Source organism: Diabrotica undecimpunctata, chromosome 6, assembly GCF_040954645.1.
Source record: "Diabrotica undecimpunctata isolate CICGRU chromosome 6, icDiaUnde3, whole genome shotgun sequence".
Taxonomy (NCBI): Eukaryota; Metazoa; Arthropoda; class Insecta; order Coleoptera; family Chrysomelidae; genus Diabrotica; species Diabrotica undecimpunctata.
In genome coordinates this window covers 141019867-141034242 of record NC_092808.1, presented here as the reverse complement: position 1 = coordinate 141034242, position 14376 = coordinate 141019867, and the positions used below count along the sequence as shown (strand labels likewise).

Below are 14376 nucleotides of genomic sequence, written 5' to 3'. Positions count from 1 at the left end.
CTTTTTCACCTCATAGCCTCTTAACGGTTGTCCTTCCATAGCTAACGTACGAACAAAATCAACATTTTATCAGCACTGTTTTATGTGTTTTACTAATCCCTGTTTTTGGTTCCCCAAAATATTCAGCCATAAAGTATGTGGGTTTACTGATCACTATTTTTGCATGTCTAAATTGGTCGAACAGAGCAGCAGAGGTAAAAAGAAGAGGGGAAGAGTGCATAACACTAGAGTCCGGTAACGTCCTATACTACAAAGGCCGAGAAGAATAAAGCCTAGATGACGTAGGACTTCTAATTTCCGGATTAAGAGATAGACGGTGGAACATCCAAGGAAGAGAGATAGAACACGTAGATGAATATACATATCTGGGTCAAAATGTCAAGATAAGCAAAGAAAAGCAGACTACCGAAATAAGCAGACGTGTAAAAATGGGATGGGCAGCATTCGAAAGAGTCTCAATACGTACTTAAAAATAAAAATATACCTCAAAAACTGCGAACCAAAGTGTTTAATCCCTGTATCCTACCTGTACTTACATATGGAGCTCAAACCTGGACATTCACTAAAATAAACATGGATCAGAAAAACTCAGAGGGCTATGGAACGACAGATGCTGGGTATCTCACTCAAAGACCATAAAACTAATGAAGACATTCGTTATAGAATAAAAGTAAAATATGCTGTCGAAGAGGCAGCTAAACTGAAATGGAAATGGGCTGGACATAACGAACTTCTTAAGGATGGCCGGTGGAAGTAATCGGGAATTGGCGACCTTATGAAGCCAAAAGTCCACGAGGAAGACCGCAAATGCGCTGGAGCGACGATACTAAAAGAACTGCAGGACCAAAGTGGAAACGTCTTACAAATAACAGAGATGAATGGCGAGAAGTAGGAGAGGTCTATATTCGGCAATCCGAATAGAAAGATGGGCTTAACAAAAAAAAAAAAAAATGTTTTATGTGTTTTACCAATCCCTGTTTTTGGTTCCCCAAAATATTCAGCCATAAAGTATGTGGGTTTACTAATCACTATTTTTGCATGTCTAAAATGTGCAGATAACTTCAGAGTTGGACCTCCAAAAATCGATTGTGGGTGGGATTTGTACATGGGTGTCCGTGGGGATCTGTTTTAACAATTATTTTGCATATTTTTTCCTCTTATTACAGTGCCCCTTGTAGATCGCTTGTAGATGCATGTGGATTTCGATGGTACTGGAACTGTAAAAAAACTATCTGGATCATCAGGAGCTGGGTAAAAAATATATAGTAGGGTGTAATATATATAGGCGTAATATATAAATAAGTTTTAATCGTCAAGGTAGGACAAAAATAACTAATTATATAAAAAAAATATATTTTACATATTCAATAAAAGGAAACATTACATCTACATAGCGACATATTGTTACCTAAAAGTAAGGGTATTGAGCATTATTTACTAAAACTAATCACTGTATGTCGACGATATGTCTAAAAGTTTTATGATAAGAGTTTGTTATTGTTAAAATCAACACGCACAGTAAACTACTCCCTTATTAATACTGTTTATGTTTTAGTAAAAAGGAACTTAGAGAATCAGAGTAATAAAAATCATAGAAAATTAAATAAAAAAGTATCTAAACCTAAAAGTTACTACTTATCTCGGTGCATGTTTTATATTTTGTCACTTTAAGTACCACGTAAAGACTTTTGAACTTATTTAAACAATTATCAAAACCAATGGAAAGAATACCTATAAAAAGAGTTGAAATATATAGGTATTAAATAATAACAAAAGATGTATTATAGATATAGTATTTTGATCTTGTGCTTTGTAAAAACACTATAAAAAGAAATAAAGTTGCAGGTCAAAACTTACAACTTAAAGTCAAGGAAAGTGCTTCGAATGCCTGTAGCTGTCGCTTTCTCAGAATGACTTTATGCATTTGTAAATCCAATGAAGTCTTCGTGGTTAATATTCCTTACGCTACTTAACAGTCAACACGTAGGCACAATTACTCTTGGCAGTGTTGCTACCTGCTTTTAATATTCGAATTAACGATTTTTTCTACTTCTTCTCTTAATTGTGGATAATAGACCATCTTATCGCTGCATATCCAAACAATCTTTGATAGCTCCAGCACGATCAAGTCGACAAACTGCAAGAAATGTTTATTAACCTGAGATATTTGTTTTTTTAGTATGGAATCAAAAGCCATATCTAGAGTAAATGAAACAATCCTAATACCGTGAATGTTTCTAATAGCGAAGGCGATCTCTCTACGAATCTCCTTTTCATCTGTGCTGCAATTGCTGGATCATCCTTAACATAACCTTAGTCTTAGACTAGTCCACATCTTTTTCTAACAGTTGCTTTTGTAGTTTATCTAGCAAACTGAGCAGAGTGTCTCTGATGTGTTTAGTGAGCTGTTGGTTGAGAACTCGTTATAGATAAGGCATACCTAGACCATGCGTTCTGCTATGTGAGGTATGACAGATAGCTAAAAAAAGCTTCCCTTGACTTTCAAGGCAACGTTTAGGTCTTTTAGTCCGGCCGTCTATATTTTTCTGAGACTGATTACTAACGCTGATGTATTATTGTGTTAAAGGCAACAGTTTATTCTCTAATATATCGTGGGAGTCAGTACATTCGTCCATGAGATTCAGCTTGGTGATGACACCCATAGTTCTTATACCTTAAGGATCTAACTCTTTGACCAGTTTCAGAGCCACTTTCAAATATTTTAAAACCAGCTTGCTTTAAAAAGGATTTTTGTAGTTTGTTGAATTGGAAATTGTAGGGGGCTTACAAACAGATAATAAAATGCAACATTTAAATAAAACGTGAAATAAATGTTGAAATAGATTTGTACCAGTTTCAGTAAATAGTCAAGAGTATAGGAACTTAGATTAATATGGGTAAAATACCCAAAAGGTAAAACAGTTAGATTTTGGTAAAATAAATTGGCTTAGAGTAAATAAATCGCAACAAAATATATATATAACAAAATTCTGATATATAAATCAAGTAGGTATTAGCCTGTATGGAATAACGCAATAGGGACAAACCAAGGGATCATTTCCCGGTAAGTCTATTTAAGGATGTGACAGTTTTCCAGGCGGAAGTAACGGCAATCCATCACTGCGTGGAAGAAATAGAAAGGCAGGAAAGAACGTTCCCTTCAGTTGCTATCTTCACAGATAGTCAGGCAGCGCTCAAGGCACTCAATTTCATAAATGTCAATTCTAAACTAGTATGGGGTTCTCTGTGCGCCCTAAATAAACTATGAGACAGTAGTAAGATTACCATAGCCTGGGTACCGGGGCACGAGGGTCATAAGTGTAATGAAAAATCAGATGAAATGCCCAAACAAGGCTCATCAATGCCATTCATTAAACCGGAACCCTTCTACGGCGTTGCAAAGACAGTAAAGAGAACGGCTACAAGGAAGTGGGTAGCTCACAAATCTCTGGAATTGTGGAGGAATTCACCAGGACAAAGACAGGCGAAACAGTTCATTACAGAACATTCGCCAAAATTTACGGCAGACTTAATAAGCAAAGACAGAAAAACAGTAAAAGCCATAGTAGGTCTTCTAACAGGGCACTGTAAGCTGAATAGGCACTTGAAGCTGATGGGATTATCAGATGATGACCTGTGCAGATTCACCTCGAAGAAGAAACAGCAGAGAATATTCTATGTCAGTGTGACAGTCTAGCAAATGTGCGGTTCTTTGCATTAGGAGAAAAAATCCACCGGCAAATAGCTACATGGAAGGTATAGTCTCGAAGCTATTAGACTTTTTAAAAATGGTCAGGCTAGGGAATGTTATCTAGGACTAGAAGACCACAATAGATCTGAAAAGGTCGCAGTGGAATAGGCCAAAAGTAATGTTCGTAATGGAAAAAATGTAGATTAGTACGTATCTAATGGACTCAATAATCGTGATCTTAAATGCAACGTTTAAGCAAAAAATGTTCAGCTTCTTTCACGAACGTTTGGCGATGAACCTCATAATATTTCAGCCATAACAATTTTATTTTAACATAAAGTAATATTTTTAATACATTCTTTTATAATGTCAACATTATAAATTTTCTTTTGAAAGTTACAAAGTGATACAATATTATAATTGGACAGTCTTCTTCATGCAATTATTTTAATATAAGTGGAATACAATTTTTAGATTTGTCTTTTTTGTTAAAAGTTCACACACACCTGGATAAGTAGCTAAAGTACATCATACAAACAAGTTTGGTCAGCTAACCTAATGACATACCAATTTTTTATAAATAGTACATGCATTTAAGCGCTAAACATTTCCCCATCTGACAGTTAAAATAGTTACTTTTTTTGAATTTGAAATGAACGTTTTTTTATTATTTATTGTGTAAATAATTATCGTTTATTAAGTAGTCTATTAAATTTTACCCTTAGTAACAACAAAATGTGTTACACCGGATAGTAAAGTAAGTACCAATAAAAATTATAAAGTATAATATTCATTCATACATTTAAACATATTTAAGTTTTAACCCCTTTTCTTTTTTATTTATTTCCAGTCTCTTGTCTGGTATTTTTTCCCTCCTAAAATAATAATTCCCATTTGAATTAAAATTGTGGTTCCTGATCAATACCTATTTTTGTCGTCGAATTATCGTTTTAATTATATTCACGAATATGCCTCGCTTTACTGTCTTCATCACACTGTCCAATCTTTTTTTATTAATTAATTTTCTTCGCTTTAATATATTTTAGTCAAGACAACGAGCGTCTAGATAATGACACGTGAAATGTCAATATTTCACTAGTCTAGAACTTGCCAGCTAGTTACTACCGTAACTGAGCCATTATTCATATTTATATTTTGTATGTATTAAATTTCTAAATTTTTCATACGAGTCTTCTTTTAATTTGATTAAATGAGCATTTAGTTTCTTCAGTCGATGCTTTTGACCATTCAAACTGACTTTTCTATTTAGATCAACAACACCATTCGTAAACAAAAAATATTGAAGCTGCGCAGAATAGTATTAATAAAAGGGACAGAAAACGAACAGGTACACCCCTTGCTTGACGTAAAAAATCGACAGACTGTCAAATTAGCCTGAAGAAGACGGGAAAAAAACCTCGTCGTATTTTCCTAGCTTTACGAGAAGTTTTACCTGATTTTCGACACAACCAATATCGTTTAGTAATAATAGGAAGTAGCGGGACAAATCTCCCTAAGTATCCCCTAGCTATCGTCAAAAAAAAGTCAACTGTATTAGGTTCCTCACATATCTGAACAAATGTTTGAGATGGATAATACTTAAAAGAAAAAATTATCACAGACACTTGGTATCGTTAAAAACGTAGCCAAACAGCCAAACGAGGGTATCGCAAACAATAAATCAGTGGCTGGTTACAAAACAGAATTATACTAAAGCTTCCTTGAAACTGATAATCAAAAAACAGCCAATGAACAGCGTAACTCCATAGCATAGATGTCACTAGACGAAAGACACAAACTGAAACTGTGGTCAACTTTAATCAGCAGACATCAGTCGGGCAAGCGTAGTAAATAATAAGAAAACTTGCTGTGTCTGTACACTACCCCAAAAGTCAGATAGCCATTAGCATTACATAACATAAAGAAATCTAGGGCACTAAAAAAACATGGATTTCATGGGGAGTGATAAAAAAACTTATGCATCAAACATTTTCGACCTTCTCCAATAAAGACATCAGAAGCTCTTAAGGATATTAAGCCAGCAAAAGCCCCATGATTCGACAAAATAGTTAGTTAAGTCTTGGATAAATTGTGGAAAGTTCACAAAAGCTTGAGTGAGATTTTTCACATACATAACGCATCTGACAAGAACTTAATCAACAGCCTAACAAAATACATATCAATTTTTATCAACATATACATATCAATATCAACTTTTCTGTCTGTAATATATAAACCAGTGGATATCCTTATATACAAAAGAATCAGCTCTGAAAAGTTTTAGGTGATCTCAAATTAATATGCAGGTTAAAAGTCACTAACTATCTTCATCAAAGCGGGTTTCCAAAGAAAATTAAAACAGCAAACATGTCCTTGATATACCTTGTAAACCAATAGTACGTCTGACAGAAAAAATTCTTATTATAATTAGGTCATACCTAGTTATGAGCACTGACACCAGCAGTTTGTATACTGCAGCTATGCTGTAAATACAATTAAGAAACTTTGTGTACGACGACGATTGAGTCCTCACTACAGAGGGTAGAACAATAGAAAAAACTGATGATGTTATAACGGTGGAGCTGGATACAGTTTATTATACAGATCACTATATTTTAAAGAGTATCTAGGAAAAGCTGCCAAAAAGTTGAAGTCAAAGAGATTATTCAAAAGTTCTAACGTATCACCTTTGGAGTATTTGCTCCACTCTTCGCTCTACTGTTTTGGCTCTTAGCAGTTGAGCATAATGAAGATAACTGATAGTGTAAATAAATTGCCTTCAATCAAATGTCAAATACAATTTTGTAAAAAGCATTCGATTTCTTCATAGTATTAATCCGGTTCCGAGGCTGAACATTGTTTCTTTGAGCAGTATTGGTTTTTACCATTGGTAGGTTGCTAATCTTGCCAATCCCTCTTCAAATTTTATCCGGGCTTGGAACCGGCTGTTTTTAACCGCATAGCTACTTAATCCACCCCGCAATTACCCCAGTCGGGAAAGAAACGAAAGGCAGAATTTACAAAACAGTCATCAGACCAATAATGATATACGCGGCAGAAACAAGACCTGACATAGAGACGACAAAAAGGATGCTAGAAACAGCAGAGATGAAAACACTTAGAAAAATTGATGATAAGATACTATGGGACAAAGCTAGAAGTACAGATATACGACGTAGATGCAAGGTGGAGAACATCAAGAACTTGGTAAGCAATAGAAGAATAGAATGGACGATCATATATGCCGAATGACAACAAATAGAGTAGTAAAGACGGCAAGAGACACATTGAAAACATACAGAGTCATGTCTATATAAAAAGAAGAAGAAGAAGCATTCAATTTAAAAAATGCATTGTCTCAATTGAGAGTGGACTGCATGTCAAAATAATAGTACGTCCAACATTATCCAGAAGCTATCAGGTTTTGAGGATTCGTAGGATCCAATGTCAACGAGAAAAATGCACCTAGATATTGTACGAGTAGGATCAGTGATTGTTATTTCAACATTACTTTAAAGAGGAGCAAACGCTGACAACATTACTAGACTACTAGCATCCTTGATACTAGCTAGATCTTCAAGATAATAGTAAAATTTAGTTCGCGAAATAATAAAATTCAGGGCACAAAAATAGTAAAATTCAGGGCGCAAGAATAGTAAAATACAGAGCGCAAGACCAAAAGAAAGTCCACGAAAATGGCAGGTAGGATGATGAAGTTGTAGCGGACGCGCAAAATTTGTTAGATGTGAGAACTTGGCGAAGATCGGCGCAGGACTGTAAGGTTGGAGGAATAGTTCTGAGGAGACCATGGCTCGATTTGGGCTGTAGCACCATTGGAGAGAGATAGAGATTATTGCGGATATTATAATAATAGTCCTGAAAACTTTATGTTCACAAAATCTTAACCAATAGTTTATAATAATAGACAATTTCCATTTTAACTAATTTAAAGTGTATTGCAATTGTATGTTACTGTAACTTGTTTATAAGCAACTTGTTTAATAATGCGTTTGAATTCTAATGCAATAAATAAATTAATAATTGCATCTTTGTTATAGTGAGTTACAAAAAATATCTTTTTTATACATCAGAAGCATTTCATTAAAACTCTAATCACTCCAATTTCCTGACAGTATTTTCTACCTATAAAGCTTTATAAAACGTTTTGGTTTCGGTTCGGTTTTATTTTAACAAAATATTTGTTTACGGATGATATTGTAACTGTCAGATGAATAAACCTATTAATTCATAAATTAAAAACCTACGATCTACGATTTAACTGACAATTATTTTTAATCAATCAACAAACACAACGTATGAATTACACCAAAATATGTTCATAACAGCTAGAGATCACAGAAGTTGCTAAAAGTAATAGGCACCTAACTTAATACCATTACAATGTTCTTCGTAACTCTAGCTAAAATCACAACTTCGTCTTGTAAATTCCATCGACTGATTCATCCGATAAATCCGAATTAAAAGTGGGATTTATCGAACCCTTTTTCTCTGCATTACCATAACTAGTCGATGGCTGCACAAAATTATCTAATTTTGAACTCTTTTCTATTTTCTCTTCTTCGTCGATGGTTTTTTGTGAGTATATTCTTTTCTTTCCTGGGAACACGTTGGCCATTTTTCTTGCGATAGGATGGATGAGCTCTTCGTCGTATCTGTCACTTTCGCTGCCTGTGAAGTATGAGACTGTCCATCCGAAGAGTATGGTAATGAAGCATCCAATAAAGGAGTAGTACATATAGGTTACTGAGTAGAGCTGAGTAAGAGGATCACTAAAACAAAAAACGAGCTCTTTTAACATATACCTATGCAAGTTTTGTAAACTTAATTATAATTCCTGTCGTAGATTAAGTATAATTTATAAACTGTAAAGGATTTTATGTGTCGTTATAGTTACAAGTGTAGTTAAAATGTATAAGGAAGCTTATGCTATCAGGAATAAAGCACGAGATGTGTCTTAGTGAAACAAGGCAGTGGATAAAAAAAGGCTAGTGCGTAGAGACCGTTTAACATACGCGAAAATTCAGGTAATTATTAGGACCATAAATAAAGGATTTAATAAAATATAAGAACTAAACGGTGAGTTTAGAGAAACCAAAAGGAAAAAATGGGATACCTTTTAAATGCTCCCTTTCATGGTGCAATATTTATTGAACACGAAGCAGAAGCTGAGTTTTATGAATCTACATATAGATCATCAATAACATCAGAGCCTAGAACTCAATATCTTCACAAACAATAGAATTAAATGAGCTATCAATAGTTCAACAGATCTTCTGAGAAAGATGGTATCTTTTTAGCCCTATTATAATACGGCATTGATATCCTACTACGTAACAAGCCTATTTACTAGAAGTTTTGTAGCAAAACGCAATAATAGAGTTGAAAAAGTGCAATGATTTACTTATGTGAGACTCGCGGCTTCTTTCCGGTCAAAATATTTATTTTCCCATATAGCCAAGTTGCCGTGACAACTTGGAACCGTAGTCCCTTAAGCAATTGGCGTAGTACAACAGAGCAAGTTAATTATGGTTGCCAGGACATAAAACCATTATTGATAAGGACGTTGCTGATAATCTTAAAAGGAACTTGTGTAGTCTACTGTAAATTTTTAAAAATAAGTAAAAAGGTTATCGCAACCTTCTGTTTTTTATGCAAACATTTCATAGAGCTTCAGACGACTGCACTCTTATCGTGGGTGTTCTCACTGAATATTTCTTACTCAAAGAACATTACCATTAGCAGTTAGCCTATATTTTTCCACTGGTGAACGTAGGCCTCTTTTCCAGTTATTTCTATCTTAAATTTCTTGCGTTTAATTCATAGTAATGCGTTTTATATTATCTGTTCATCTAGTCGATAGACGTCCTCTGCTTCGGTATGCCTTTTGTCTTGGTCGTATTCCAAAATCTTTCTAGTCAATTTATCATCCATCAGTCTGAAAATATGTCAACTTTATTTGGCCGTGGTTATTTTTTTAATTGCATTCGTAACTCCTGTTCTTCATTTTTTAAGGTTGGGTACTTTATATCTTATGGTAATAGATCTTTCTGTAACATGTTGTGTAACTCTTATTGAAAAGAAAAACCCTCCTTTTCAAACACACTGGAATATTGGACTTGAACATAGATTCAAGCAAAACTGTAAATAATTTCGGAGAGATAGTGTCACCTTATCTAATTAACACTGTCACCTTGTCTAATAACTGGAATTTTCGGTGCCTCCATGAATTCGGACACAAACTGTACCTGCTTCGTAGATACTTTTAATATGGTAATGCATACAGCAGTAGTCAATGCGGCAGTCAGACTATGCTCGACGCTTTTTTTGATGATCTATTGTATCAAATGCTTTTTCGATTTTGACGACTATAAGAAATATAGGTTTATTTTATTCTATTGTATTATCTATTAGCGTTTTAAGAACTTTTCGTAGATAATCATTTCTTCAGATCTGGAGGGAAATCCAGCCTGTCTATCAAGGTTGATAACTATCTAGTTTTCTAGTGTGTTCACAAGCCGTTTTGTAGAAATAGTTTTATCTTTAAGAATAGTTTCTATATATGGAAGAGCAAACTAATACTTCTTTAGATCTGCTATGTCACCTTATTTGCACGTTATGGTTATTGTGCATTATATAATTGGTTGGGGGTTACTATCCTTATAAAACAAGCATCATTGAAAATGTTTTTATCACATTTATCGATATTTCCCGTCCAAAGGATCTCATTTGCTCTAGGTGATTTATTTTTTTGATCTCAATTTTTCAAGCATTTTCTTACTTGTTTTATAATCTTTCTATTTGCTCACAAGTTTGCAAATATTTTTCGATCCTTCAGTCATTTTTCAGTGCAGGACCTTTAAACTTGCTGAGTGTTCTTATTCCTCTTTATAAGCAATTCTTCTTGTTCATTGATGGATTAATACCTCTATGGAAAGTTGCCATTCCATCTTTTGGTATTTCTTTTGCCGATTGGTGACCTATCTCTTGCTATTTTGACGGCACGGGTCTCCTTCATTCTCCTCCAATGTATGTTACATTTTCTTCAAATATCTTCACTTCTCTTTCGATCTTTCAGCGTATTTCCTGTAATTCTTCTCAGTACTCTTATCTCTGCCGTTTTCAGTAGCCTTTGCGTTGTGGCTGTGTCGGGTCTTGTTTCTGAGGCATATGTGCGTATTATTGGTCTTACACTGGCTTTAAAAATTCTTGACTTCATCTCAGTGTTAATGTTTCTGTTTCGTCATATAGTGTTATTAAGGCATCCTGCCAGTCTATTTGCTTTTTGTACTTGATTTTTCACTTCTTTGTCCAGGTCTCCATAGCTAGACAGTGTAATTTCCAGGTATTTTATTTCCATTACTTGTTCAATACTGATGCCATGAATTTCTATTTTACATCTGGTTGGTTCTTTGCTGACTACTATTGTTTTAGTTTTCTGAGATAAGATTGTCATATTAAATTCTTTTGCTCTTATGGTCAATCTGTGGACCAGTCTTTGCATACTATCTTCATCTTGGGCTATCAATATTGCGTTCTCTACGTAACAGAGTATTTTTATTTCTTTGTTTCCCATGCTGTATCCTCTCCCTTTGTTAACGCTTTTGATGATTTCCTCCATGATCAAATTGAATAGCATGGGGCTCAATAAATTCCCTTATCTTATTTCGCTGCCTATTTCTATAAGTTCTGTAAGTTCCGGTATTTTATTGTGTTTTATAATTTTATTAATTAATGTTGTGAATTGTTGAGTATTGTAATTTCTGATATCTTTTCGAATTGATTTTGAGATGTCTTTACTTAACTGTCTAATCACAAACTTTTTTTTATATCTATATTTCATTTTTTCTTATTTATAAGATCTTTAAGTTGATAAGGAGAAGAAGTTTGTCTTCCTCTTTTTTCATTTTTTCTTATATTTTCAATGGGCGTCTTGAAGAGCAGTCACTATTTATATGTTTGACATCTCCATGTCTAATCTATTTACATTTAGATGTTCTACTTAAGATGTTTAGATGTTTACACAAGTTGTAAGATTAAGGTGATGCAGCAAGGTTCTGTCAGACCACTGTAACTTTTATTTATGTTGGACTTGGACGATATTTATATATACTCAGAGGTATTCTTTGTAAAATGAGCAAACTGAACACACGACCACGTATATTGTCTGCAACTGCAGACGCAATTGTTATATATTGTTCTATAACGCCATAAATATCTGAAAAAAGACTTTTTAAAGAGTGATCAGGTAAAAAATCGACTTTCGACATTTACAAAAGTATAGTGGAAAACACCCTAATAAATTTAGACCATAAAAAGGAAGACGCTGTAGATATAATAAATAAAAAATAAACAATTCATTTAAAAACGTATTATATAAATTATTTTTTAAGATACTTACGATGGAGCCGCTCTTGTAGTGTTAAGTAAAGTATGGGTATCGTTATAGATGTAGTAAGGCGAAGGAGTTGTGGTAGGTGTCCACTTTGGATACCTGTGTTCAGGTTTTAAGATGTGATCGTTGAAAGATGTATTACCACACCCATCGGTATACACAGGCAGGAAACTTGCAGGTGGTTTCTCTATCGTCAAACCACCGAAGGTGATCCAAAGAGTTACCAAATGTCCAGAAATTACTCCGATGGCGGCACCCTAAAACAAAAAAGAAACGGTCAATTGCATAATTCATAAAGTTCATTGCATAAAATCACAAGTCAGACAAATAAATTCAGTTGGGATTGTTGAAACAATTATGACTTGTATTTGTATCAGAGTTAACAGTTGCGTGTTGACACTGATTGCTCAAGATTTGGCAACTATTTTTTATACTAACTTTAATTTTATTTAATGTGTATTATTTACTTTATTATTATAATTTACTTTATTAAATTTGTAAAACATGGTTTGACATGACAAAACCATGTCAACGCAAATGGAGAAAACATGACTAATCTCTGTGCTTTTAACGAACTGAGAATCAATAAAACATTTTTCGACCAGAAGCTCCAGTATAAATATACATTTGAAAACTCCAAGAAGCCAAATCTATAATTGATTTTATAGTTACTAATAGAAAAATCCAGCGAAAGCAGATTCGAGATATCCGAACTTTAAACTCAGCAGACACAGGGAGTCAACACAAACAAGTACTAGCAAAAATAAGCATGAAATTAACACCAAAACATTTTCTACAGGAAATCACCAAGGAAAAATCTCCCTATAGGGAGAAAAGCCTAGATGTGGCTACCCCTACAGTTAGGTGGCATAACCACAGTCATTAAAAACAGAGGGTGTCCCATTACCCAGGGCACCCTAAGTAACTTTCAGATCATAAGCCTCCTCACGTAAGTAACACGATGAGGAGGGGTGGAGGAAAAGCCTGGGGGTCAGATAAGTACCACTTCGACTAGGGAAGTGTGACCGGTTTGATCTTCGGACATGTGGATCCCATTCTTACATTAGTATACACATGTTCCAAGGGGCAGGGTTGATCACTGCGTGTGTGTGTGTATGTGACCGAGGAAATATTTAAAGCCGGATACACACTTGTCAGTAAATTGAGAAAGTAGCTGGCATGCCAGTTGCCGACATAGGCCAGTAACTGGCAAGCACAAAACACATTTGTTAGTAATTGGCATGCCAGTAGCTCGCTTGCCTATACTGGCAAGACGAAAAAGCAGGGTAAATTTTTACACATGCCAATGTTAGTAAACAATCGAGTCGTTTTCATTTGAAACTAAAGTACTTGTTTTGTTATTAAAAGTTTTTGAATTTCCAACAAAAAAAAAAGGGGATCCATGGAAGGTATTCAGAATGAATTCAACAAGCAAATATTGCTAGTGGCCACAGATATTGTTAGAAATTTAATAATGAATCCGAAGCGGAACTCAAAAAAAAAAAAAAAATTTATGTCAGAAATTGGATTGGTAGGCGAGAAAATCTTGGAGCATTTTTTTCCTTTATCTCCTTTATAGTAACACCTTCACCCATTCCCTCTTGAACTTTTGTGTAAGCATTGTCACGGACTATTTTATTTTTATATAGAGATGATTTAGAATTCAAAAGACACTCAAATTCTCTATATATAGCATTAAATTTGATGGTTTTTTCATCACCCCAACGAAACATTTTTTAAATTAACAAGAGTAAAAATGAAACGATTCATTTTTATCACCAACACAACAAATCTGACAATTCGCTGCTAGCTATTGGGATGTCTGTAGCGGTAGCGGGCGTTCACACATGCCAGTGACACACCCCACGCATGCGCCTTGCATCTCATAGCATGCTACTAGCAAGAAAAATCAAATTCTTTGCGATTAGCTAGCATGCCAGTTAACATACACACTTGCCAGTTTGTAGACAGTAGCTGGTGCTTGCTAGGTACTGGTGTGCCATTGTGCTAGTAACAGGCATGTGTATCTCCGGCTTAATGTAGAATCACTGTGGAACGACTCTACAAGACAAATGTACCACAGGAGGCTAGCACAAAAGATAGAGCTGAAACAAATAGATGACATCGAAGATATAAAAAGAAACATTAAAGAAGCAGCAACAGAAGCTCTAAGAAAACACAAAATCATACTGAACAGAAGAAACAACAACATTACGCCATGGCTCAGAAAAGAAATAAAAGAGAAACGAGAGGCCTACACGAAGTAAAAAAC

At 34.6% G+C, this 14376-nt stretch overlaps 1 protein-coding gene across 5 annotated transcripts in view; it reads right to left on the bottom strand.

The window, feature by feature from the left end:
* Positions 1-1336: 1336 nt before the first annotated feature.
* The window catches only part of LOC140443985 (sodium-coupled monocarboxylate transporter 1-like), a 244311-nt gene continuing 231271 nt past the window's right edge, over positions 1337-14376 (bottom strand). For all 5 annotated transcript variants that reach the window (XM_072535536.1, XM_072535538.1, XM_072535540.1 and 2 more), the window contains 2 exons: positions 12111-12361; positions 1337-8481 (listed from right to left, as the gene is read on the bottom strand). In XM_072535536.1, the coding sequence (XP_072391637.1) occupies positions 8118-8481; positions 12111-12361 (615 nt within the window). In that variant the 3' untranslated portion in view covers positions 1337-8117. The remainder of the gene's footprint in view (positions 8482-12110; positions 12362-14376) is intronic.